The 27,973-nt window shown below is 47.7% G+C and overlaps 1 protein-coding gene across 1 annotated transcript in view; it reads right to left on the reverse strand.

Moving 5' to 3' along the window:
* The window catches only part of LYST (lysosomal trafficking regulator), a 2,674,875-nt gene that overhangs the window by 796,945 nt on the left and 1,849,957 nt on the right, over positions 1-27,973 (reverse strand). Inside the window, 2 exon segments of the mRNA XM_069234946.1 lie at positions 12,252-12,351; positions 12,550-12,695. Coding sequence (XP_069091047.1) covers positions 12,252-12,351; positions 12,550-12,695 — 246 coding nt within the window.

Below are 27,973 nucleotides of genomic sequence, written 5' to 3' on the forward strand. Positions count from 1 at the left end.
AAAGAACAGCTAGTTCTGCTACCATCACCACAGCAATCTCTACCTCCTTTATCACAGGCAACTTCTAAGGGTTGGTGATTTCATTAGTGTCCAAGATCTTCATACAACCACAGACATAGATTTGGCAGGATTCCCCTGTTTATCTACTATGTGCCCCAGTTTGACAGGGGAACATCAACCCCTTTCCCTTATTTGAAATGGCGGGTGTCCTGGGCTTTCTGGAGCATTGAGTCTGCAATTTCTTTAGCGAAATGTTGCCTGCTCCAGAGCTTGGAAATTGTTATTTAATCTAAGTAAACATGTTGATACACACGTTGGCACATCAAATGACGGCAAATGTCAACCAATGACGACAAAATACTGAAATATCAAGTGACCAAAGCCAACGTGCTCAATCAAAATGAATTCAGAGTATACTCAATTGCACTCCTATTTCTGCGTAGGTTTTATGTGTCTGTATGCGACTCCTAAAACTCTCCAAAATTTGGTTCCAAATTTCGTTGGGTTGTCTCCACGTTTTCCCCAGTTAAACTGAATTAACTTAAATGACCCCTCTTTCCAACCTTAGGGAGTTGCAGATCTCTAGACTTCGCCTCTCAGGTCACACCAGAGTCACCAGCTGATCAAGCCTATATCCGACCGCATGGAAGATGCTACACTCTCAACCTCCGTCTACTAGTGCACCCAAGCCCCTCTCTCTCCACAACACAGCAACCACCCCCTGCGGGGCTCACTGAAAACCTCTGCCACTGACAAGTTGTGCCGAGAAGTCAGCACGAGCGGGACAGGGGACCAAAAACCAGATAAGAGGGCATGGCAGATCAGGCCCAACTGCAGCATGTGCAGGGCATGGTGGATCAGGCCCAACTGCTGCACATGCACTCCACATGCTTTTTTGGCCCTCGAGATTTTGGCTTGAGCATGCAGAAGCAGCAAGCATTAGAGCAAAACACTCCTACTAGGGCTCCAAGCTCCGGCCATACTACACCGCTGCTTTCTGTTGCTCCTTGCTGCACGTTAACTGGAATTGAAAGACTGAGGGTAGCCACAGAGCGTCAACAGGTAGCATCCACTTCAGCAGGCAGCAGCAGTCTCAAAAGAAGGAGCGTCCTCAAATAGCAGCAATGTCCTCCAATAGTGGCAGCAACCTCAACAGAGCAGCAAATCAAAATCAGTAATACTGTTGTGAGCGAAGATCCTATTAGCACAGCGAGAATTCCACGGCTGAGTCCAATGACATCTACACCGCAGACTGCTGGGTTGTGACCACTCAAATGTGCACTCTCTTTTCATATCTGCAGAGTTGCAGCATACCAGACTACATTGTCCTTTTCCATCTTTTTTCCTTTAAAAAGGTTTGTGAATGAGATTCATAGTTATTTTCCGTTTTTTTAAAGTATATATTACCCTTTTTTTTAATGCAATTTGAAGGAATTGGCCAATACAGACTCTTCATAGGCTGCAAAACATTGATACCTTAAGTGCTTCTCTGAGCCTTACTGAAAAAAGACGAACTTCTACACCTAAGAAGATATTTTTTTAAAGAAGTGCTCTAGGATCCCCGGAAGTGGGCGAGACTAATCAGTGCTTATGATTAACAGTGGAGATCCCTTGAGCGAGAAACTGAGATTCGTCAGACAGCAGCAAACAGCAATCATTCATCAGGCTCGTGCCTGCAAAACAAATTCCATTCCATTACAATTATTTTAGTTTGGTGTGCCAGCAAATTAACAGGGAGATATAAGCCAAAACATCTGGTATGAAAATATTCAGAATATAAATTAAACAGCAAGCATGTCTTAAAAATATAAAGCTGTCTCAAAATTAAAAAAAGTGTAATTCTTTAATGTGTGGAAGCATTTCATCTTAATAATCAGATGATATTATTGCATTGAAATGCACTTAGTGAAAGTGATAGTTTTTAAACTCAAACTTAGAAACATTCCTACCTTTAGCTCCCGCCACCCTGATGCCAATGATGTGAGCAAACGCAAACTAAAAAGCAAGTCAGTTCTGATTTGCACCCTTATATGTGGTCTAGATTCTTATTACTGCTAGAACTACATTACAGTTTTAAACAAATACAGGAGGCCTTTGTGCAGCCCACATCCCGAATCCTCCTATTTGAAACTGAAATCATATGTAATATTGAAGAAAAAAAAGTGGTGGTGAATTAAAGTATCTGCCTAGAATCACTCAAATTGGTCAAGAGGAGAAGCCAGGATTGATCCCAGATTTTCGGATAAATCTGTTCAATTCAGCCATAAGAAGAGTATCTCCTTCAGGGACGCGCTAGCACCTTTGACAAGGGACTACATATCCCAGACTGCTTTCTGGCCCCAGGAGGCAGCCATTTTCTCCAGCACCTGCACCCACTTGACCAGACCAACAGGCACGATACAGCGCGCAGGGGCCCTTTGCAGCACGGGACGCGCTAGCAACTTTGACAAGGAACTCCACATCCCAGACTGCTTTGTGGCCCCAGGAGGTGGCCATTTTCTCCAGCACCTGCACCCACTTGACCAGACCAATGAGTGCTATAAAGCGCGTGGGGCACTTCGCAGCGTGGGACGCTCTATCAACTTTGACAAGGTGTAGGAAGCTGGCTCTCTATATACTATATCAAAATAAGATATAGGGCCAGATGTAGCACACAGTTTGCACGTCGGAAACAGCGAATTTCGTTGTTTGCGATGTACAAACTGCACATGGCAATGCACAAAACCCCTTTTGTGATTCGGTAACCTGGTTACCAAATCGCAAAACGGGTTTGCGAGTCGCAATTAGGAAGGGGAGTCCCCTTACTAATTGCGAGTCGCAGTGCAATGCCAGATTGCTTTGTGACTGCGAACGCAGTCGCAAAGCAATCGCAGTTAGCACCCATTTCAAATGGGTGCTAACCCATTCGCAAAAGGGAAGGGGTCCCCATAGGAACCCTTCCCCTTCGTGAATGGCATGAAAAACATTTTTCCAGAGCAGGCAGTGGCCTATGGACCACTGCCTGCTCTGAAAAAATGAAACGGAAATCCTTCATTTTTTTTGTTTTGTAATGCATCTCGGTTTCCTTTAAGGAAAACGGGCTGCGTTACAAAAAAAAACTGCTTTATTTAAAAGCAGTCACAGACATGGTGGTCTGCTGTCTCCAGCAGGCCACCATCCCTGTGAGTGCCACAAGTCTCAGGGGGGTCGCAAATTGCATCCCACCTCATTAATATTAATGAGGTGGGTCTTTGCGACCCCCTTGCGAGTCGCAGATGGTGTCAGGGACACCACCCTACATTCTGAATTGCGACTCGCAAATTGCGAGTCTCTCTGACTCGCAATTTGCTGGTCGCAATTCAGAATCTACCTACATCTGGCCCATAGTGTGCACAGAGTCCAGGGGTTCCCAAAGAGGCTTGACAGAGGCAATAATACATAATAATAATGCTCCATTTGTGGTAGTGTGGTGACTTAACAACAGGCCAACAGATTTTTACATAGAAAAATATACTTTTGTTAATATATTTTTAGAACCACAAGATTCATTTAGCAGGTAATTACATTAAATGAAAGGTACTTTGCATAGTAATAGTTGAGACTTTTAATAGATTCAATATTGTACACAGTTTTCATTAAAATGGCAAAAAGCTATTTTAAAAGTGTACATTGCAATTTTCAACAGTTCCTGGGGGAGGTAAATATAGTACAATTTCAGAGGTAAGTACCACATTTACGGGTTCAATCTCCTGGTTACAGGTAGTCCACTGTTGGGGGTTCAAGGCAACCCCAAACACCAGGCACCAGCAACATAAGGCCGGTCAGGTGCAAAGGACAAACAGGAGCCAAAATGACGTGGGCGCCTGTGGTGATAGGGGGGACTCCGGGCCCATTCTGTTGGCAGGTAAGTACAAGTGTTGTTAGAGGGCAGACCAGGGGGGTTTGGAGGAGTACTGGAGGGGCCCCAAGTAGGCACACAAACCACACCCTCAGCGGCAAGGGGGCAGCCGGGCGCAGTGTGCAAACAGGGTGTCGGGTTCTCAACAGAACTCTAAGTAGGGAGCCGGGGGGGTCACTTAGGCGCTACAGGCAGGGCACGGGGGGGGGCCTCTAGGGCAAGCCACTGACTGAGAAAGGGTGAGGGCCGCCTGCTGGTTGTTGCTGCACCAGTGGTCGGTTTCTCAGGGGCCGGGGGGCTGTGGGTACGGTGCTCCTTCCAGGCGTTGGATATCTTTGTCCCGAGTAGTCATATTGGGGGGGGGGGGGGGGATGGGCGTGAGTTCCTCGGGAGTTCATCTGCAGGCATCGTCATGGGGGTGCAGGGAGATCAGCCCAGGGTAGACACGTTGTCAGAGTCACATGGGGGCCCTCTCTGTTTAGTTGGTTTCTCTGGACACGGGCCGGGGAGTCGGGTGCAGAGTGTTGGGAAATCATGTTTCTGGAGTGAGGTGGGAGTCCCTTTAAAGATGGATGTCTTTTTGTCTTCTTGGGCAGAGCCTCTGCCCACGGGAGTTCTTGGTCCTCGGTGATGCAGGCAGTCCCCTGGAGGCATTTCAGGGATCGCTGGTCCTGCAGAACACATCGCTTTTCAGTTGCAGGGTCTTTGAAGCAGGAGGCAGACCAGTAGGGCTGGGGAAAAGTCAGTTGTCTATTCTTTTTTTCTCTACTGGGCTTTCAGCTCAGCAGTCCTTCTTCTTCTGGTGAGGTCATCAGGAATCGGAAGAGCCGGTTCATGGTCGCCCCTAAATACTAAATTTACGGGTGTATTAGGGTTAGAGGGAAGTAGCCAATGGCTACTGTCCCTGAGGGTGGCTACACCCTCCTTGTGCCCACTCCCTCTGGGGAGGAGAGCACATCTCTATTCCTACTGGTCCTAATCCTCCAAAACAAGATGGAGGATTTCTCAAGGAGGGGGTCACTTCAGCTCTGGTCACCTTAGGGGTGGACCTGGCTGACGGGGTGACTCCTCCTGGTTTTTCTCATTATCCCTCCGGACTTGCTGCCAAAAAGTGGGGGCTTGTCCGGGGGTGGGCATCTCCACTAGCTGGAGTGCCCTGGGGCATTGTAACATGAGGCTTTAGCCTTTGAGGCTCACCTCCAGGCGTTACAGTTCCTGCAGGGGGAGGTGTGAAGCACCTCTACCCAGGACAGGCTTTGTTTCTGACCACAGAGTGCACAAAGGCACTCATCCCTTGTGGTCAGAAACTCAACTGGAAGTGGCAGGCTGGCACAGACCGGTCAGCTGTGCACTAGCATTTGGGCTAACATACAGGGCTCTAAGATGTCCTCTGTGGGCAATTCTCAATAAATCCCACTATTGTGCTGAGAAGTTTGATACCAAACTTCCCAGTTTCAGTTTAGTCATTATGGTGCTGTTGAGTTTGTAATGACAAACTCCCAGACCATATACTCAGTATGGCTACTCTGCACTTACAATGTCTAAGAATTCACTTAGGCACTGTAGGGGCATAGTGCTCCTGCAGCTAGGCCCTCACCTGTGGTATAGTGCACCCTGCCTTAGCTCTGTAAGTCCTACTAGAAGGGTGACTTACCTATGCCACAGGCAGTGGTTTGTTGGCATGGCACTTTGAGGGGAGTGCCATGTCAACTTTGACTTTTCTCCTCACCAGCACACACTAGCTGCAAAGCAGTGTGCATGCACTGAGTGAGGGGTCCCTGATGGTGGCATAATACATGCTGCATCCCTTATGGACCTTCCCTGGACACAGGGCCCTTGGTACCAGGGGCACCCTTTACAAGGGACTTAACTGTGTGCCAGGGGTGTGCCAACTGTGGAAATAAAGGTACAGTTTTAGAGAAAGAACACCGGTGCTGGGGCCTGGTTAGCAGGGTCCAAGCACACTTCCAATCAAAGCTGGCATCAACACTAGGCAAAAAGTGGGGGTGACCATGCCAAAAGTGGCATTTTCCTACACAAGGGACTACATATCCCAGACTGCTTTGTGGCCCGAGGAGGCAGACATTTTCTCCAGCACCTGCACACACTTGACCAGCCCAACGAGCGATATAAAGCGTGTGTCGCACTTTGCACCACGGGACACCCGTCGGAGCCTGGAAGAGGCTGGGCCCAGTCTCGTGGACTAGCTTTTTGTGGATTTTCCAAGCCCTCTTACTCTGTATTCTCCCTCTGGGTGTTATTCCACTCAAGTCAAATGGGTAAAAGAAAGGTGAGCGGTATGACCTCCTCTAAAGATACTAACCCCATAGTATCCATAGTATCATACCTTACCACGGCCATGTCTGCATTAAATACTAAACTCGAATCAGTTGAAGAGAGATTGGGGGTAACAAGGAAATCACTTGTTTCCTCACCCCCTCCTATGTCGAAGACAAGTAACACCGCAACTATTGGAGGGGAGGAGGGCAGGACCCTTCTGGAGGTTAGTAAGGTAAAGAAGGGCGCAAGATATTGGGCATTCAAAAGGGGTGTGTCCTGCAGGGCTAACTAAACATCTCTTCTGGTAGAGAAGACGACCTGTCCATTAAATATGAAGACACCACTTTATGTGTGTAAGATATTGCTTCTCCCATATAAAACGAAAGAAGCCCACCCCTCGGAATTTTGGTATGTCTAAAAAAAAAAGCACCCAAATCTAACAGGCCTAAGTGGGGTAATTCCCTGGTCTGTAAGCCAACTGCATCTGGGACAAAACAGATTGTGGAGCCTGTGGATCCTCAAGATCCTGAGGCCAACTGTGGGGACAAAGCTTACATGGAAACCATGTTAGAGAAAGCCCTTAAACCTCTAGTTAACTTGTTGCATAGTATTGACTCCTCACTAAAACACTTACTAGAATCCACAAAGTGTAGCCTACTCCTTAACCCGAACACAGAGCTGTACACGGTGATCTGTACCCCAGACCCAGCAGCAGAACACTGGACTGTGGTACGTCATAAGGTCCATCATCTTAGATCAGGAGGACGGAACAAGCTGACAAACACCCCTATGGAGCGGCCCGCCAATAGAGGTGAAATCCCAGTTAAATCCTTATCTGCACTTCTAGAGAATAATGGGAAAGGACAGGCCACAGGGCTGATGGGGTTTAAAGCATATAATTCACCTAAGGGACCTATAAATCCTGCAACTTCCACCTCACGTAATTGAGTTAAAAAATGTCCCACCCCTGTCACACAAGACTAATGAGCAGAACACTGGAGGTGGGGAGGGGAGGGATGGGAAGGGACCGTGAGAGTCTTTGGAGTGGTATCATTGGAAATATGAGGGTATATTGGCTAGCTACCAGTAAGAAAAGCCTCCCTGGTGATGGTGTTGTAGTAAATTTTAAAAATCCACAGCAGGTAGAATGGATACTGAACCAGTATGAAACTGTGCAGGAGAGTTATGTCAACATCCAGGCTGTACCGCTGGGCTACTTCTACAAGCCACCCAAGGTCGACTGTAGCCAACCTGGTAATATTTCTACATTTTCTGTCACCACCCAGAATCAATATAGTTCTCTGGGCCACTATCTAGATGAAGTTGATTGACTCAGAGAGAGTGCCAGGCTTTCGACCTTGACCCATTCACCTACCCTGACACAAATGATGACTGCTGATACAACCGATCATAACTGCAGTCATCCACAAAATAGTGCCGCTAGTGAGGGTGTGGGACAAAATAAATTCAGGAAGGAAAATCCTCCCCACCAGAACTCAGAATTTGAGAGCTTTGATATACAAGGGCAAAATTCTATTTTGCAGCCTGTTGGGGCTGAAGGGTCCTCCACACAGCAATGGCAGACACTTTTTTGGAACGTAGCAGGTATTAGGGAATAATACCACAGCAATGATTGGCTTGCTTTGATAGAAAGTATGCAGGTGGTTTGCCTCCAAGAAACATGGGCCAATAGAGTGATTCATATCAATGGGTTACAGTCAGCCACGATCCTGGCAACGCGAAAATCTGTCGGGCGCAGCATTGGGGGATTGAGGATGGTGATTAACATCACCTCAGGCGCCAAGGTAACTAAATGCAGAAATGACTCCCCTCACTATCAATTAGTGTTGCCGCCAATGAAGGGTAGCCCGTTAATGCTCTTGGTTAATTTTTACCACAGCAATTTCATGAGATTTAACACTGAGATTTTACAAGCCCTAGAGAAGGCCAATGAGGAAATTGTATGTTGCTTGGACAAGGATTTTATAATTATATGGGGTGGGGATTTTAATGTCTCCCTTTGCTCTACAGGGGACAATAGGATCTGTGGATTATACGATGAAGATGATTGCAACTATTTCCACTTTACCCATAATCCCTGAGGACAAGCAAAATAACCTTATGAGGACTCATGATTTAATATTGGCAAGTGGCATCTCACCAACCTCTACTCCTCCCGATATCACCTTTACTGGGAGGGGGTGGTTCTGTAATTGATCACATAATGATGTCAAGGTCCTGGCGGGACAAAATGGGTGCTTTTCAGGTTGTGCCGAGTGGCCTCAGCGATCATAATCTGCTGGTCCTATCGTTCCAATATGGTTTCAAGAACAGAAGTTTGCAGAAAATGGGACGCCTTGTGGAATACCATAGGAATAAAGGTGTGTTATGCAAATGGCAAAAAGTGGACAAAGAACCTCTCTTATGCAGGGTTGTGGGCAAATATTTGGTCACCTTTAAAACCTGCCTAAACACCGAGCATCCCCCCTCCCCAGGTCCTGGGAGCTTTTGCAGACATCTGCATGGCAGCTAGGGCACATCTAACTCTTCCAACTCAATCTGCCAAAACCACTCATACCCATTCCAATCTCATACGGACTTTAAAATCCACACCAAAAAACAAATTAGAAGTCATGAGATGCAGGCCCAGTACAAGAAGGCAGTTTCAGCTAGGAAGAAAGTGATTAGAGAAGAAGCATGGGAGAAACTGACCACTGCCTCAGCGACCAATGACAGGGCTCAATTCTGGAAAGTTGTCAATACCCTTTTTTTTTAAAACTCTGATAGAAACAAAGGTGTTGAGATACACATCCCAGAGCAGAGCTGGGTCAGTCATTTTACAAATCTGTATGAAGGTCGTTCAGATGACTGTGAAGTGACTGTTGCAAATGGCGCTGCCACGCTTGGCACTGAGGAACTGTATACACCTGACCAATGTCATACTGGCAATTATTGGATCATTGCCAGGTAAGGCTCCAGGACCAGACAGCGTCCCAGCTGATCTCTTCAAGTATAACACTGATCTTTGGGCACCAATTTTGGTAAAAGTTTTTAGAGCTGCGTCAACCTCTATCCTTCCTCCATCCTGGTCTACTGCCATCATTGTCCCACTTTTTAAAAAGGGAGACCGGAATGACCCTGCTTGTTATCGGCCAATCTCTCTGATTGACGCCACCACAAAGATTTTTGGGAGAATCCTCCTGGACCATTTGGAAGCCTTGACAATAACATCATCTCTGAGTCACAGTTTGGCTCCAGGAAGGTGGTGGGGACAGTCGACCAATGTTTGAACCTCCACTTGATTAGAGAAACATATGTGGGGGCAAAGCAAGGGTGTCTTTATTAGGCATTTATGGACTAACTGCAGCTTTTGACAATGTGGACAGTTGCAAAATATGGGCAATGTTAACTAAAAAAGGTGCAAATCCAAAGATAGTGTCCCTGTTGGTCCAACTTCACAATGACATGGAAGCTAAGGTCAGATTTGGGCAAGAGGGGCAATGCACCAGTCCCTTTAAGGTTAGGAAAGGGGTAAGACAGGGCTGTGTTCTCGCACCCTTCCTTTTTACGTTTTATATAAATGGCCTACAGGAAGGTCCGACTGACGAAAAGGCAGATCCCCCTAAGATCGCCGACAGACTACAACCATTACTAATGTATGCTGACAACTGTGTTCTGATGGCAAGAACTGGGAAGGGCCTCCAAAAACGTTTAAACAGATTTGCTGACTTCATGACGGCGTTGGGACTGTCCACTAATAAAACAAAATGATATACTATGATTTGTGGCCGTCCAAGAACCAGAGCCCCTCAGTTTTATATCGAAGGTATCCAATTGAGCAGTGTGAATACCTTCACGGATTTGATAATGGGTCTAACTGGAAGCACCTTGGAGAAAACAGGAATATACAATATAATCAAGCAGTGGCTCCATGAAAAGTAATTATTAAACTAGGTTGTGCACCACTAAAGCCCATTACCACCATCTATAAGGCAAGGCCCACTTCAATTGTCAGATATGGAGCTACACGGGCGCACCATCTCGGCAAATAAGAGAAAACTAATTTCTGAGGCTATTTTCACTCTCTCAGAGTGTTCCCGCTATAATTCCACATGCAGAATGAATCTTCCATTTCTGGAGGACTTGATTAAGTTAGCCCCTTTAGCCCTCTGGATGTCTGTTTGGACTAGGCTGGAAGCAGCTCTCACACAGACACTGCTTATGGACTGTAAGAGGCTGGATGGAGTACAGAGATGCACCTGGGTTATGTACATTAAAAAGTCCCTGAGTAGCCTTAACAGATTAGACTTATGTTTTACTCCTAGGGCCATAGTCAAGCAGGACATCCTAGTAGTAAAAAAAAAAAAAACGAATTCCAAGAGAAATTGGCAACCGACAGAGAAAGGCACGATTTGGGGAAAGGCATGGTGGCAGCTTATCTTCTCTTATGTACCACATCTAAAATCGAACCCTATCTTTCAACTGCCTCATGGCACCATAGATTTTTCCTGACAAGGTTTTGTCTGGGCCTGGTCCATTTTTTTGTGGCTTATTTCCCCAATGTGTACCGCAACAGGGACCTAATACCTTGTCCATGTGATATGCATTCGGAACAATCACAAATGCATATGTTTTTATTCTGTAGGCTGTACAAAGAGCAGAGGAAGGTTTTTTAATGTCAATTCTGAAATCACTAAATATCAAGATGTGTAAGGAAGCTATTTTTCATCTGCAGTTACTCCAGTGTGATAAGATTTGTATGGTTATTTATCGTTTTATTGCTGCAGCGATAAAAGAAAGGAAAAATCTTGAATTTTTAAGCACTTTTGCTATCATTTTGCACAGATCGGTAAAATACATTCTAGATGACTTAATGACTATTTGACCAGGTATGCAAATAATTTTAAATGGTTCCAATTACTGTAATTGTTTTTTATTTTTTGTTTTACTGATCACCTTATGTATGTATATTGTATTGCTATTTATTGATGTCTTTTATAATTTGAACTTCTTATGCTCTTTTATGGATATCTACAAAAGATCCGGATAAAGATTTTTGACTGACTATCTCTTTCTCTCAGGGGCTTATAGCAACTTTTTGGCAGATGAAGTTAGAGCATGGTGGCAGCCAGTAGTTATGTGAAAGTTCAGCTTGTTTTGGGCTCGAGGGATCAAGAGAACCTAGGGCTGAGCCACAGCTAGACATTTGGCTTGATCCTGGCTTGAGATTTCAGTGTCTTGGCCAGCTCCAATTTTAGCAATGATTGCATATGCAGAAGATTCTATTTTGTGGAAAAATGAAAATGAGAGGTTGTCAACCCCAAAATGAAAAGTGGCTACTGTATGAAGTGAAACTCTTCACTGATAATGAAAATTGACTTTTTAAAACTGTGCACTTTCCAGAGAATCTGGTAAAGAGATACAGCTTATTTGACTATTTTTTGTGTAAGACTGCCTCTTTGGTAGTGTCTCTTTGGCAAGCCACCCCATAAATGCTGACTTCTGTCAGACAGGTGACTAGAAATCGCTGATAATAAGTCAGCTGGCTACACAGACAGTTACCATTTATTTTTCTTCCCACAGCCGAAGAAACCGAGTCACAATACTGAATATTTACAATGCGGCAGGCAGAATGGTTGGCAGCGTCTGTATTTTTTTTTCAGCCTATTGCTGTATTTTGTTAAATTCTCACTACCTATGCATAAGTGAAGATAGTACATTATTATTGCGATAAGCTGGTGCCCACCAAAACAGACCGACATGCTGCTGCTATGGTCTGTTTACTCTGATAGAGGGAGTTTAAGAAACTTGTGTTAGTGAGGGGCAGGGACTGGAAATGAGTTCTTTGTGATGAGCCAACCCCAAGGTGCACAAAGCCAATAGTGTGGGAGGAGTTGCAAAGAGAGCCAAAGGGCAGGGGATACACAAAGTGGAAGTGATACAAATTATTTCACAGCAAATGAACTGTTCTACAAAATCCAGGGACATCTGCTCGCCCTAGCATAAAGTTAATGGTTACAACGCTAACATCCTCAAGAGAAATGTATCCTTGTTTTTATCTAGGTATAAAGCAATGTGCAAATGTAAATTTTACCTTATGCGTTCACTTGCTGCTTTGTCTTTTACAGTAGAAGAAAAAAAGCAATCGGTTCTGTCCTCTGTTAAGTAAGAGAGTGGTGGTCTGATCTCATCTGCTAAATAAACAAATAAAGGTAACATTATCAATATGCATATTTTGCAACATAAAACATAAATACAAATAAGTTGACAAAACAAACAGTATTATGAAGCCATAGAGCTTTTTTCCATTAAAAACACTTCGAAATCGAGTCCCTTTACACCTGCCAGCAGTCTTTTAGAAAGATAGGTACTTTAAAATATGTTAAAATAACCTTTTGGTTTCCGCCTTTCTCTGAGAATATACTTGCTAGGAATTCTTAAATAACACCTCTGCAAACGTCTTCTCTCTCTATTTGGACCTTCAGTTGGGTCTAACTGCCATGATGTAGGGTAGGCTTCCAAATCATACCAAAGTGCTCTGGAGAGTAAAAATATTTTTGTGTTATATTTTTTACATTGTACAAAACATCAATACAGTTCAAGACAAAAAAACAAATATTGGTAAACTGATGAAGAGGAGGATTAACAACTGATGCAAATGGGTAAGAGGTCAGACAGACAACAGACCTGATTCGGGGGGAGGCTCTGCAAAAATGTCTTTACTTTAGCTGTCCAGTGCTTAAATATACATCGTCTTCAATACTAGACAATAGGGAAAATAAGTTGCTCCCATTTGTTTTTTCAAAATCTCCCACTTTCCTGTTTTAAAATGCTGGCATGCTTGAGAGGCTGATTTGCCACGCAAAGACAGTACCTCTTTTTAGGTCTAGCCTAGGAAGAGCACATGCACTGTCTCTCAACATGCTGTAATCTACTTCTGTAGGCTTTCACCACGCCCATCCAAATCCCATCAATTCCATTAGTTCCTTGGCCTGTCTTGCAAAATTCCTTTGGTTTGTTATGTAAATGCTTTATATTTGTCCCGCCTTGTGGCTGTTTTGTTACTGCCTTGGAGTCTGCCCCTGCTACATGGAATATTGCACAATCAGCCATATACATTAGTGTTGGCACACTACTTTTTTTCTTTGGCCTGTTCGCTTGGTGCTCATGTGGGTATGTTGTTTCTTCCTCTGGCATCTCGCTGTCTCTTTGCGGTGTCTGCACCTGACAAAGGCTGGAGGGGGATTATTTATTTATTTATTTATTTATATAGCGCAAACTCGACTGGAAGATAGGTGTGCTTTATATGAGAACCAGTCAAATTTGCAGCCCCATTTGTAAATTCTTCCCAAGTTTATCAGTTGAAAAATATAAAAATTGGTGCCTTATCAATAGAAAAACACAAGGGAAACCCTCAACACATGCAGCTCTCCCTGGTACAGCCGCAGAGCCTATACTACAATATTCACTGCACTCAGGAAACTTGCCCCATAATGCTTTGCAGGGCATTAATTTTACAACACATTTTTGCCTGTAACTCAGTCTGTGGTGTTCTAGGACGAGACCACTACCAAAACGTTCACCACAGCATGGCCTTTCTGTCAAGCTCACCTTCTGGGTCTCCACACTAGGTTGGGGGGGACCCCAAAATCATAACCTCTTCCGCCATTCAATGTCCTTTTAAGCTCTCTCATGGCTGAAGCTTTTGATTTACAGATGAGAGTAGTTTGTGTTCTAAGGGCCTTGTTTGTAATAGTATTCTAGCAATCCTGCTAGATGGGAAATGTGTAATGCACTACGCCCTCTAAGGACTGAATAACTGGTTACATTGCAATGCTCTCCACCCTTCTCTTTTCATGTGGTGATGTCCTCTAAGGGCTGACTACATGGTTGCATGACCACATTTCTTCCAAATGCTATTTTTACTGTGGTGACCTCGAAGGGATGTTCTGACCATTACAGTCTAATGCTGAGTGTACTAAGTAATGCAGAAACACAGTTTATTTCTGATAAAGTTTTAATATGCTGCACGGCTAAATACGTATATGTCCCCCAAAGGCGAGACGTATTGGCTATGCCAATGCTTGTTTCGATATGACTTGACAGCACAGCTCTCAGCCAACCTGAGGTTACCATTCCTAAATACAGGAATATTTTCCTCTCTCCTATTGATATTGAATGTTTGGTGTACAATCCACCTTCTATAGTGTGCTTGCAATGTAATAAACTTAAAATCCACATAAGCCAAGTTGCATTAAAGACATTATTTGACTTGATTTGAGACAAAAGTCATGGCTTGCAATAGAAGGTGCATTGTTATAAGGATCAGAAGGATACTGGCAGAGTAGATTCCAGTATTCCAGTGCATGGCTGCAGTTCATATTTGCTCTTGCCGCCATATACTTTCTGATGGCCCAACTGTTGGAAACTGCATAAGCTGACTTTACTACAGACAACGTCAATGTAGACTGCTGCAACTCTTCCTTCCCCTGTGCTACCCTGAAAAACATGGTCCAAAACACTAAGAGCAGCCGGCTTCTCCCTCCAAGTAGGACTGGAGCCATATTCTCTTTAGACATCACTATTTTCTTTGAAACTTTGGATAAACGGTAGCTATCTTGACATGGAGTAAAGTATTCTTATACAACAAACAAAATGTACATGCACTTTGAAAAATAACCGATATTCAAAATAAAAAAAAAGATAAAAATGATTACATGCAGATTGGCCATATTCATTAAACGTATATTTAAAGCATAATGGCTAAAATGCTGTGCATTGTTTACCATCTCTAGAGAGGCTTAACGTCATTAGGACTTAAAATCATTTCATCTTTTTTATTTTAAGCAAAGTTTGAGACACTGCTGTTGTAAAAAAAGACAAATTGCTTGGTTGGTCAATGGGAGATTCCATGATAGCATTGCCGATGGTCCTTTTCCTTCCATGAGGATCCCGTAAAAACGAAGTCTGCTATATCCTCCTTCTTTTACAATGCAACCTACCGCAAATAAACAAGCACTGCCAAAGTCAAGAGGTATGGTGTTAGCCAACAGTTGTTTAACTATGTCAATCCTTCTTTTGGCATGTTTTGTCTTCTATATAATACCGTGTTTGTATGTTTCGCTAAACTGCAAGAAGACCCTACTCTCCCTTATCTGCAAAGCTAAAGGTTTATCTACTTATCCAACAGATGTCTTCTAATAGGATATATATTTACGAATAATTATATATAATATATATGCAAACGTAAAAAAAGAAGTGAAACTCACAGATGGACTCACCAAAGGCCAAAAATATATTTCCACTACAATGTTTCGGCCTCCTCAGGTAACAAAAGATTGTTTGCTCAGTGGCTGCACAGCTGACACTGCTGGATTTTCAAAAAGTATAATGAGTGAAGATTCCATTTGGAATGTAGAATCAATGCAGTCCTGAGATGAGCAGTAATCAAGGGATATTGTCAATTCCTTTGGATGCAATGATTTTCAACAGTACATCCAGACGTTTTGTAGGGATTCCAGCAGTTCTTCCTTTAGGACTTTTTCCACAGGGAAAATCTTCAAATATCATAGCAAATGATCCACACGGTTAAAAGTATTTACTACAGGATGGTCATATTTCTTATTAACTATTGCTGATTTGTGGTTCCTGAATGGCGTACGGAGGTCATTCACTGTTTGGCCTACATATTGTTTTTTTACAGCTTTGCCGTTGGCACTGAATCACTTAAATAATGCATGTTGAGCGAAAAGCAAAATGCTGTCTTTTTCCACAGGTCCTTCTCTTAGTATAACTAATTACTGATGATGTTTGTAAAAGGTAATCAATTGTGATGCACAGTTTAGAATCACAGCAATAAATTGATGCATTTGTTACAGTTTGCTTGAGTTCAGCTCCGACAAAAATATGGGTGGGTCGGTGAGGAATCAAAAGGTAGGTACTGTATACACCAGAAAATGCATTACTGAAGCATGAGCGGCTCACTGTGATAACCAGGGTTGGGGCGGCGCGAGCACAGGGTGGGGGCGCATGAGGGGTTTGTGGGGTTGGGGAATTAATAATAAACAAAATCTCACCTGAATCGTTACTGCCGCTGCCATTACCGCACTGCTCCTCTCCCCTCCAGACAAGCTGCAGGGCACAGGCTCCCAGCCTGCCTCGCAGCCAATCCTAACGCTGCTAAGAGCAGCGTCAGAATTTGCTGGGAGTGCTTAGGCAGACTGGGAGCCTGTGCATGCTCTCTCCAACCTGGCAACTGTGTTGCTGGGAGTGGAGAGAGCCTACTGCGCATGTGTGTTTGGCCAGCCCAAGACAGCTTGCCAAACATACATGTGCAGTGTGGGGAAGTGCTGTGCACTCCCTTTCAGGGCTCGTCACAGTGTGTGGCCCCACCCTTTTTTGATCAAAAAACGATAATAAACATAGTGAGGAAACTCGCCTGTACTGAAGGTAAGTAATTTGTTCTTCCGATGGACACATCGAAGGATTCCTCACCTTTTTAATATTAATTTTAATAGAATACTAGCCATCCCACACTAGTGCATGTACAGGAGGGTGCATGTCTACTGTAGGAAAGCACCCTTTTTGGCATTTTTAGCCCCCACGTTTTGCCTGGTATCTGATGTAATTTAGACTGAAAGTACACTGGGTTCCTACTAATCAGTTCCCCAGTGTAGGAGGCTGGCCTAGCTTGTAGTGGGTACCAGAGGTACTTACACCTTGTGCCAGGTCCAGTTATCCCTTATTAGTGTAGAAGAGGTGTTTCTAGCAGCTTAGGCTGATAGAAGGTAGCTATGGCAAAGCAGCTTAGGCTGAACTAGGAGACATGTAAAGCTCCTACTATACCACTGGTGTCATATGCACAATATCATAAGAAAACACAATACACAGAAGTACTAAAAATAAAGGTACTTTATTTTTATGACAATATGCCAAAAGTATCTCAGTGAGTACCCTCAGTATGATGATAAGAAATATACACAAGATATATGTACACAAACCAAAATTATGCAGGTAATAGCAAGAAAAGTAATGCAAGCAGTGTGAAGTTACAATAGATTGCAATAGGAGCACACAGGTATAGGGGCAACACAAACCATATACTCCAAAAGTGGAATGCGAACCACGAATGGACCCCAAACCTATGTGAGCTTGTAGAGGGTCGCTGGGACTGTAAGTAAATAGTGAGGGTTAGAAAAACAGCCCACCCCAAGACCCTGAAAGGTAAGTGTAAAGTGCACCTACTACCCCCAGAGAGCACAGAAGTCATGATAGGGGGATTCTGCAGGAAGAACAAACACCAGCAATATAACAACAGTGGATTTCCGGACCTGAGTACCTGTAATACAATGGGACCAAGTCCAATAGTCGCGACAGTGTCGAGAGTGGGCAGGGGCCCAGGAAATGCCAGCTGAGGGTGCAATGAAGCTGCCACCTGTTGGAAGAAGCTTGGAGTTCTGCAAGAAAGAAGAGGACTAGGAACTTCCCCTTTGGAGGATGGATGTCCCACGTCGTGAAGAAGCTTGCAGAGGTGTTCCCACGCAGAAAGACCGCAAACAAGCCTTGCTAGCTGCAAGGGTCGTGGTTAGGGTTTTTGGATGCTGCTGTGGCCCAGGAGGGACCAGGATGTCGTCACTTGGATGAGGAGACAGAGGGGGCGCTCAGCAAAGTAGAGAGCCCTCACAGAAGCAGGCAGCACCCGCAGAAGTAACTGAACAGGCACTTAGAAGAAAAGTGAACCGGAGTCCACCCGAAGTCACAAAAGGGAGTCCCACGACGCCAGAGGACAACTCAGAAGGTTGTGCACTGCAGGTTAGAGTGTCGGGGACCCAGGCTTGGCTGTGCACGAAGGAAATCCTGAAAGAGTGCACAGGAGCCGGAGCAGCTGCAAATCACGCGGTACCCAGCAATGCAGTCTAGCGTGGGGAGGCAAGGACTTACCTCCACCAAACTTGGACTGAAGAGTCACTGGACTGTGGGAGTCACTTGGACAGAGTTGCTGAGTTCCAGGGACCACGCTTGTCGTGCTGAGAGGGGACCCAGAGGACCGGTGATGCAGTCTTTTGTTGCCTGCAGTTGCAGGGGGAAGATTCCGTCGACCCACTGGAGATTTCTTCAGAGCTCCTGGTGCAAGAAGGAGGCAGGCTACCCCCAGAGCATGCACCACCAGGAAACAGGCGAGAAAGCCAGCAGGATGAAGCGATAAAATGGTGCAGTAGTCGTCTTTGCTACTTTGTTGCGGTTTTGCAGGCGTCCTGAGCAGTCAGCGGTCGATCTTTTGGCAGAAGGTGAAGAGGGAGATGGAGAGGAACTCTGGTGAGCTCTTGCATTCGTTATCTGAAGAATTCCCCAAAGCAGAGACCCTAAATAGCCAGAAAAGGAGGTTTCGCTACCTCGGAAGGAGGATTGGCTACCAGGAGAGGTAAGAGCCTATCAGAAGGAGCCTCTGATGTCACCTGCTGGCTTTGGCCACTCAGAGCAGTCCAGTGTGCCACAGACACCTCTGTTTCCAAGATGGCGGAGGTCTGGGACACACTGGAGGAGCTCTGGGCACCTCCCCTGGGAGGTGCAGGTCAGGGGAGTGGTCACTCCCCTTTCCTTTGTCCAGTTTTGCGCCAGAGCAGGGCTGATGGATCCCTGAACCGGTGTAGACTGGCTTATGCAGAGATGGGCACCATCTGTGCCCATCAAAGCATTTCCAGAGGCTGGGGGAGGCTACTCCTCCCCAGCCTTCACAACTATTTCCAAAGGGAGAGGGTGTTACACCCTCTCTCAGAGGAAATCCTTTGTTCTGCCTTCCTGGGCCAGGGCTGCCTGGACCCCAGGAGGGCAGAAACCTGTCTGAGGGGTTGGCAGCAGCTGCAGTGGAGACCCCGGAAAGGCAGTTTGGCAGTACTTGGGTTCTGTGCTAGAGACCCTGGGGATCATGGAACTGCCTCTCACTAAACGCACATACAGTGCTGCCTTTGCAGGCTGTTTGTCTTGCTGCAAACAAAAAAGTGAAAACATGACCTGTCACACATCCCTGTGTGCCAGGTCCTCTACCACTGCATGGGATATTTTTAAGTCAACCCTACAGAAGACCTACAGCCTTAAGGCGGGGTGCATTATATAACATATGAGGAAATATCTGCATGAGCAGATATGGCCCTGCTATGTTTTTGTTGATAATTAGACATGGTAAGTGAACAGAGAAGCCATTCTAAGTCCATGTTCTTGACACTGGTCAATACGAGCTCCATAGCTACATGATAGCTTCTAGGAACAAAAGGATGTTCGGTATCAAACATCTTGTATTAATAAACCCTTGCTGATTCCAGTGATGGATGTATTAATACATGCACCCTTAGGGCACCTGAAAGGTGTCCCATGAAAACCTATCCGACTGCTAGTGTGTTGACTGACTGGTCTAAACCAGAACAGTCACCCTAAACAGATTTCTGACCTCCTGAGGAGACAGCCAGCTCTCGCTGAGGCCAGGAACAAGCCTTCTCTAGGAGGAGGTGTTATCACCTGTTCCAAGCAACTTGGAAACTCCAGGGAGGGAAGCTTCAAAAGGACCAGAGACCTTTGTTATGCGACCCAGGTCTCTCCACATGGCGGAGAAGACCACCTCCCCTGTGCTGACCCCACTTCTTGGAGGCAAGACAGGCGGGAAAATTAGTAAGATTTGGAGGATTGCCCATATCATGCCAGTCCCACACCTAAGGTGGACCAGCTGATGTGGATACCACTTTTCACATTTCTCCATCTTGTTTTGAATGGAATTAGCATTCTAGGGTCAGGGTTATGCCCACTTCCCAGTGTAAGTGGTCATATGGTGGGTGTAGTGACCCTAAAGGTAGACAACCAATTGGCTGCTACCTGGCGCTTCCTGTAACACCCCTAAATTGAGTATTTAGGTGGCATCCCTGAACCCAAGAATTCAGATTCGACGGACCAAGAGAAGGACGAAGAAGAGCCACTGCCTGTTTAGGACAGCAGAACAGCTGTGAATTATTTTGGCACAAACCCTGCTTGCCAGCACCTCTCTCGATAATCATGACAGAGTGACCAGTCCTGCAAATCTGGAGCAATACCAAAGCCTTGGGTAGCCTGCCAGCATCTTACACATTGCTGCCATTCTCCCTTGAAGTAAAAGAGCTACTTACCTACAGTCCGCAGGCACTGAAAAGCTGAGTCCGGGCCTCTGCCTTGCAGCTCTCCGGCCTCAAACGATGCTGCAGACGACCAGGAGGAGGTACCCATGATCTGGTGGACCAGGACTGTCTCCCCACCGAGTGTGACAACACCATGACCAACTGGAGGCATGCAGCACTACCCTGCACCAATCACCAACAGTGAGAGTCCATTCCAGATACCCGCTGCACGAGGACCAAGCAGCCATCAAAGGACATCCGGACCACTGAGACCTACTTTGTGAGTGGTCCAGCAGTCTCGATTTTGCCCCTGCCACCTGTTGGCTCACAAACTGCAAGGACCAACTTTGAGCAAAGAGCCAAGCCACCCTACCCACGCTGCATCTGTGCTGCCTGGCCCCAGAAGAACCAGCTGTGTAACCTTGCTCTAAGGTCAATTGTGACCCAAGCCCCTGTTTGGGAGCTCTCAGACTTGTCCCCAAGCTCACCCTTTTTCCAAGTGGCTCCCCTTCTCTGTAGCGTGCCTAGCTGCTACCTCACCAGCGCCCTGCTCCTGGTGGAATTCGGGGAGTTACCAACCAACTACTGGTGGTACTTTAGAACGTGGACCCCAATATCTATAAACCCAAAAGGTGAATCCCTGAAACCGACTGTACTTACCTTTATGCATTATTGACTTTTCCTTCCATAGAATTGCATTGTGCATAAAGGAGCACAGGTTTATACTTTCTACTTACCTGTAAGAAATAATAACAAAAGCAGTACTTACTCTTTTAGGAAGTTTGTGGTTTCAAAATATATATAAAAAAAGTGTTATTTTTCTATATTTGTCTTGGAGTTAGCGTTTGAGTGTGTGTCTCATTTATTGCCTCTGTGAGTACAACAAATGCTGTGCACTGCCCTCTAATAACCGAACTGCTTGTAGCGGATTTTCAGGTGAGCCTCCGGTGTGGTCCAGCAGCCCAGCGTACCAGAGCAATCATTATCGGTATCCCGGGGGAACATTGGTGAGCTGGTACACTGGAAACGAGTACTGCTTCTGGGGTCGAGATGACCCAGAAGAAGAGCCGGCAGCGAAAGAGGAACAACGGACAGGGAGAGAAAAGAGAAGACGCAGGACCTGAGACAGGAGAATGGTGGATGCACAACAGAGAAGACGCGGGACCTGAAGAAGGAGAACTACTGCTACCCCGGGGAAACAGTGGAGGGCCGGTACACCGGAAACGAGTACTGCTTCCGGGGTTGGGGCTACCCAGGAGAAGAGCCAACAGCAAAAGAGAAGAGAAACAACGGACAGAGCAAGAAGATGCGGGACTGAGGCAGGAGAACGATGGAAGAGCAACAGAGATTACACAGGAACCGGGGACGCGCAATGGAGAAGACACGGGACCCGAGAAGGAGGAAGAAGAGGTGCCCAAGGAAGCTGACAATGAGGAGGAATGCGTGATGGCATCCGAGGCGGGCTGGAAAGCCGACTGAAGAGTTTAGATCCTACCGCCACACCACGCTCCTGGAGGAGCGTGGCTAGACAAGGTACGGTCTCTTTGGAATAGAGACAGGGGGGGTAAAAAGGGAGGGGGAGGCTGGTGAAGGGAACAGGTGGGACACCAGCTTATAAGGGAGGCAATTCTGAGTTCCGGAGAAGGGCACCCTTTGAAGTTCCTCGGGCATGGAAGAACTGCTCGGGGTTTTCTTTTCTTTCACATAAAGTGGTAAAGACACCCTGTGTCTCACGAGCACCTCCCCTTTTCCCTACCTATAACCCCAGGTCTTGTAGTACTTGCCTGATCCTGTCTCTTTGTTTTCTCTTGGTCTTTCCCAGAGGTGAGCTGGTGAGAGTCGAGAAGGGGATCCTGGTTGCACCTTCCAGCCCAATAAAAGAGACAAGAGTAAAGAGAAAAGCAATAAAACAATTCTGAAGAGGGCGCTGACGACAAGAAATATAAGGATAGTTTTGGGACACCCGCAGCATATAAAAAAAATGAAAACCACCATTGTTTACCCTCAATCATCTGGTTACCCCTATATTCAGGCTAAAATCCGCCACACTGCTTGACCACACTACCACAAAAACAGAGCATTAGTATTATCTACTTCTGCCTCTGTCAACCAATTTAGGATCCACTGGACTCTGCACGGTGTACTTCTTTCTAGTGCACCATACAGAAAGCCAGAGAAAAGTGTTCGGCCCTCCTCACTTCTTAGTCTAGACAGCAGTGGTTTGCAAAAGTGTGGAGGGAGGCCCAAGTTGCTGCTTTACAAATGTCAACTACAGGGACACCGCTAGCTAAAGCAGAAAGTAAAAGACTTAATCAAATCAAATCATTAGCATTTATAAAGCGCGCTACTCACCCGTGCGGGTCTCAAGGCGCTAGGGACAAAGGGGGTGGTTATCGCTGCTCGAACAGCCAGGTCTTTAGGAGTCTCCGGAAAGCGGAGTGGTCCTGGGTGGTCCTGAGGCTGGTGGGGAGGGAGTTGCAGGTCTTGGCCGCCAGGAAGGAGAAAGATCTCCCACCCGCCGTGGCGCGTCGGATGCGAGGGATGGCGGCGAGTGCGAGGCCAGAGGAGCGGAGGGGGTGGGTGGGGACGTAGAAGTTGAGGCGTCTGTTGAGGTATTCCGGTCCCTTGTCGTGGAGGGCTTTGTGTGCGTGGGTGAGAAGTCGGAAGGTGATCCTTTTGCTGACTGGGAGCCAATGCAGGTGTCTCAGGTGTGCGGAGATGTGGCTGTTGCGGGGTACGTCGAGGATGAGGCGGGCTGAGGCGTTTTGAATGCGTTGCAGGCGATTTTGGAGTTTGGCGGTGGTCCCAGCGTAGAGGGTGTTGCCGTAGTCCAGGCGGCTCGTGACGAGGGCGTGGGTCACGGTTTTTCTGGTGTCGGCGGGGATCCAGCGGAAGATCTTGCGGAGCATGCCGAGGGCGAGGAAGCAGGCGGAGGACACGGCGGTGACTTGCTTGGTCATGGTGAGAAGGGGGTCCAAGATGAAGCCGAGGTTGCGGGCGTGGTCTGCGGGGGTCGGTGCGGTGCCGAGGGCCGTGGGCCACCAGGAGTCGTCCCAGGCGGACGGGGTGTTGCCGAGGATGAGGACTTCAGTTTTTTCAGAGTTCAGCTTTAGGCGGCTGAGCCTCATCCAATCTGCGACGTCCTTCATACCCTCTTGTAAGTTGGTCTTGGCGCTGGCGGGGTCCTTGGTGAGGGAGAGTATAAGTTGGGTGTCGTCGGCGTAGGAGGTGATGATGATGTCGTGCTTGCGTACGATGTTAGCGAGGGGGCTCATGTAGACATTGAAGAGTGTCGGGCTGAGTGATGAGCCTTGAGGTACGCCGCAGATGATCTCAGTGGGTTCTGAGCGAAACGGAGGGAGGTAGACTCTTTGGGAGCGGTTTACGAGGAAGGAGGCGATCCAGTCCAGGGCCTGGTCTTGGATCCCGGTGGAGCGGAGGCGGGTGATTAGGGTGCGGTGACAGACGGTGTCAAAGGCAGCCGAGAGGTCGAGAAGAATGAGGGCGACTGTTTCACCGTTGTCCATCAGGGTTCTGATGTCATCTGTGACTGAGATGAGGGCGGTTTCAGTGCTGTGGTTGGTTCGGAATCCGGTCTGTGAGGGGTCGAGCAGGTTGTTGTCTTCCAGGAAGGTGGTCAGCTGTTTGTTGACGGTCTTCTCTATTACTTTGGCTGGGAAAGGCAGAAGGGAGATGGGGTGGAAGTTTTTTCAGGTCACTCGGGTCAGCCGTAGGTTTCTTTAGTAGGGCGTTGACTTCGGCGTGTTTCCAGCATTCGGGGAAGGTAGCAGAAGAAAAAGAAGAGTTGATGACGGTCTGGAGGTGCGGGGCGATGATGTTGTCGGCTTTGTTAAAGATGAAGTGCGGGCAGGGGTCCGAAGGGGCGCCGGAGTGGATAGAGTTCATGATGGATTTGGTTTCTTCCGTGCTGATGTGGGTCCAGTTGTTGAGGGTGATGGTCGGGGATGTGGGTTCGGTGGTGTTAGGTTGGGTCTGGTGTCCGAAGCTGTCGTGGAGGTCGCTGATCTTGCGATGGAAGAAAGTGGCGAGGGATCCTGTGAGGGCGTGACGGCGTTGGCGCTGGGGTTGGAGAACTCCTTGACGATGCTGAAGAGTTCTCTGCTGTTGTGGCTGTTTTTGTCCAGTCTGTCGGTGAAAAAATTCCTTTTGGCAGTGCGGATCAGGTGGTGGTGTTTGCGAGTAGCGTACTTGAGGGCGGTCATGTTGTCAGCGGTGCGGTCCTTGCGCCAGGCTTTCTCAAGTGCGCGACAAGTTTTCTTTGATTCTTTGAGGGTGTCAGAGAACCAAAGGGGTTTCTTGGTGTTGTTCTGTCGCTGCGAGCATTTGAGGGGAGCAAGGTTGTCTGCGCAGTTGGAGATCCAGTTTGTGAGGTTGAGGGCTGCGACGTTGGGGTCGGTGGTGAGGGTGGGTTGGTTGGCGGTGAGTGCGGCGAAGAGTTGCTCTTCAGGGATCTTGTTCCACTGTCGGCGAGTGATGGGTTGAGTGCGGAGGTGGCGGGTCTCGCGTCGGAATGTGAAGTGGACGCAGCTGTGGTCGGTCCAATGAAGGGCAGAGGCGTGGCTGAAAAAGACGTGTTTGCTGGCGGAGAAGATAGGGTCGAGTGTGTGTCCGGCGATGTGGGTGGCAGTGTTCACCAGTTGTTTGAGGCCGAGGTTGGCGAGGTTGTCGAGCAGGGTGGTGGTGTTGGGGTCGTTGTTTTGTTCCAGATGGAAGTTGAGGTCGCCTAGGAGGATGTAGTCCGGTGAGGCGAGGGCGTGCGGGGAGATGAAGTCGGCGATGGTGTCGCTGAAAGGGGCGCGAGGTCCGGGAGGACGGTAGACGAGGGATCCTCTGAGGGTGGTCCTCGGGTCGGTGCGAATCTGAAAATGCAGGTGTTCAGCGGCAAGAGGGGAGTCTTCAGTGGAGGTGGTGATGCTGATGGAGTCTTTGAAGACGATGGCGATACCTCCTCCTACTTGGTTGGTGCGGTCTTTCCTGGAGATCTTGTAGCCTTCGGGGATGGCGGTGGCGATGTCTGGAGCAGAGGAGGCGTTCATCCAGGTCTCCGTGATGAAGGCGACGTCCGGTGCTGTGGAGTCTAGGAGGTCCCAGAGTTCAACGGCGTGTTTGTGAACGGAGCGAGCGTTGACTAGGATGCACTTGAGGTGGTTGATGGCGCGTGGGCTTGTGGTCGTAGTTGTTGCGTGGTGGAAGATGCGTTTGCAGGAGTTGCAGGCGAAGGGTCCATGGGTGCGTTTGGGGTGAGCTTGGAAGCAGGTGTTGGAGCGTCCTGGGTTGAGGGCATGGAGGGTGGTGGGGTCATAGCGGATCATCGGGGCTTGGGAGCGCTGGGGACCAGGGGTCATGGCGCTGGGCGTGGGCCAGGCGCGGACGGGCGCAGACGGGCTTGCCTCTGGCGCGCCTCCGGCGCGCCAGAGGCGCAGTCGCGCAGCGGCCGCCATATGAGGTAGGAGGGGGGGGGAGGGGTCAGCTGGGGGCGAATGGGAGCTGGGGGGCGGGGGCGTGCAGGAGGTCGCGGCGGGAAAGCGCGAGGGAGGGGGGGACAGGTAGAGTGAGAAGAGCTGAGGGAGGGGGGTTTAAGGGTGGAGGGGGGAGAGTGTTAGGAGGTTTAGGAGATTAGGGAGAAAGATAGGTGTAGGGTTGTGAAGATAGGGGAGGGGGGGTTGTAGAGGTGGGTGAGGGTGAGAGGTAGAGTGAGGGGATAGGAAGATAGGAAATAGAGGGGGTGGCGGGAGGGGGGGAGAGATAGAGAAATAGGTAGAGAGAAAAGGTAGATAGAGAAATCGATAGATAGGGAAAAAGATAGAGAGATAGGAAGATAGGAGGAGGTGGAGAGTGAGGGAGTTGGATAGTGGGATAGAGATATAGAGAGATAGGTAGATAGGAGGAGTGAGGGAGGTAGAAAGTGAACGGGTTAGATAGGGGAGATAGAGGGGGGGATGCGAGTGGGGGAGGGGGATGAGGCAGGAGCAGGAGGGCAGGCGCGGGGAGAAGAGGACGGAGGAGGCAGAAGAGCCGAAGGCAGAAGACAAGAAGACAAGAAGAAAAGAAGAACAGAAGAAAAGAAGAACAGAAGAGCAGAAGACCGGAAGGACTGAAGACCGGAAGAGCAGAAGACCGGAAGAGCAGAAGACACACAGAAGAACACAGAAGAACAGAGAGGAGTACAGAAGAACAGAGAAGAATACAGAAGAACACAGAGGAAGACAGAAGAAGACAGAGGAAGACAGAAGAACAGAGAAGAAGACAGAAGAACACAGAGGGAGACAGAAGAACACTGAGGAAGACAGAAAAACACAGAGGAAGACAGAGGAAGACAGAAGAAGACAGAGGAACACAGAAGAACACGGAGGGAGATACAAAAAACGAAGAAACAGAGTGCAGAATACCACAGCAGAAGATAAGGAAGAAGAGAAGAGGAGAGAAGACGGGGAGAAGAGGAGTACAGAAGAAGAATACAGACGAGGAGCGAGGAGGAAGAACAGAGAAGAAGGAAAGAGGAAAAGAAGCAGGAGCAGGAGAGAGGGTGAGTAGCGCGGGGCAGAACGAGGGGCTGGGAGGTGGGGGGTACTTACTGTGGGGTGGGTCTCAGGAACTCAGGAACCTGGAGGAGCTGCAGCGGCAGGGGGAGCGACCTACCCTTGGGTCAAGGGTCGCTACCACTGTCGCGCAGCGGCCGCCATATGAGGTAGGAGGGGGGGGAGGGGTCAGCTGGGGGCGAATGGGAGCTGGGGGTGTGCAGGAGGTCGCGGCGGGAAAGCGCGAGGGAGGGGGGGGACAGGTAGAGTGAGAAGAGCTGGGGGAGGGGGGTTTAAGGGTGGAGGGGGGAGAGTGTTAGGAGGTTTAGGAGATTAGGGAGAAAGACAGGTGTAGGGTTGTGAAGATAGGGGAGGGGGGTTGTAGAGGTGGGTGAGGGTGAGAGGTAGAGTGAGGGGATAGGAAGATAGGTAATAGAGGGGGTGGCGAAAGGGGGGAGAGATAGAGAAATAAATAGGTAGAGAGAAAAGGTAGATAGAGAAATCGATAGATAGGGAAAAAGATAGAGAGATAGGAAGATAGGAGGAGGTGGAGAGTGAGGGAGTTGGATAGTGGGATAGAGAGATGGAGAGATAGGTAGATAGGAGGAGTGAGGGAGGGAGAAAGTGAACGGGTTAGATAGGGGAGATAGAGGGGGGGATGCGAGTGGGGGAGGGGGATGAGGCAGGAGCAGGAGGGCAGGCGCGGGGAGAAGAGGACGGAGGAGGCAGAAGAGCCGAAGGCAGAAGACAAGAAGACAAGAAGAAAAGAAGAACAGAAGAAAAGAAGAACAGAAGAGCAGAAGACCGGAAGGACTGAAGACCGGAAGAGCAGAAGACACACAGAAGAACACAGAAGAACACAGAAGAACAGAGAGGAGTACAGAAGAACAGAGAAGAATACAGAAGAACACAGAGGAAGACAGAAGAAGACAGAGGAAGACAGAAAAACACAGAGGAAGACAGAAGAAGACAGAGGAAGACAGAAGAAGACAGAGGAAGACAGAAGAAGACAGAGGAAGACAGAAGAACAGAGAAGAATACAGAAGAACACAGAGGTAGACAGAGGTAGACAGAAGAACACCGAGGAAGACAGAAAAACACAGAGGAAGACAGAAGAAGACAGAGGAAGACAGAAGAAG

This window comes from Pleurodeles waltl, chromosome 5 (assembly GCF_031143425.1).
Source record: "Pleurodeles waltl isolate 20211129_DDA chromosome 5, aPleWal1.hap1.20221129, whole genome shotgun sequence".
Taxonomy (NCBI): Eukaryota; Metazoa; Chordata; class Amphibia; order Caudata; family Salamandridae; genus Pleurodeles; species Pleurodeles waltl.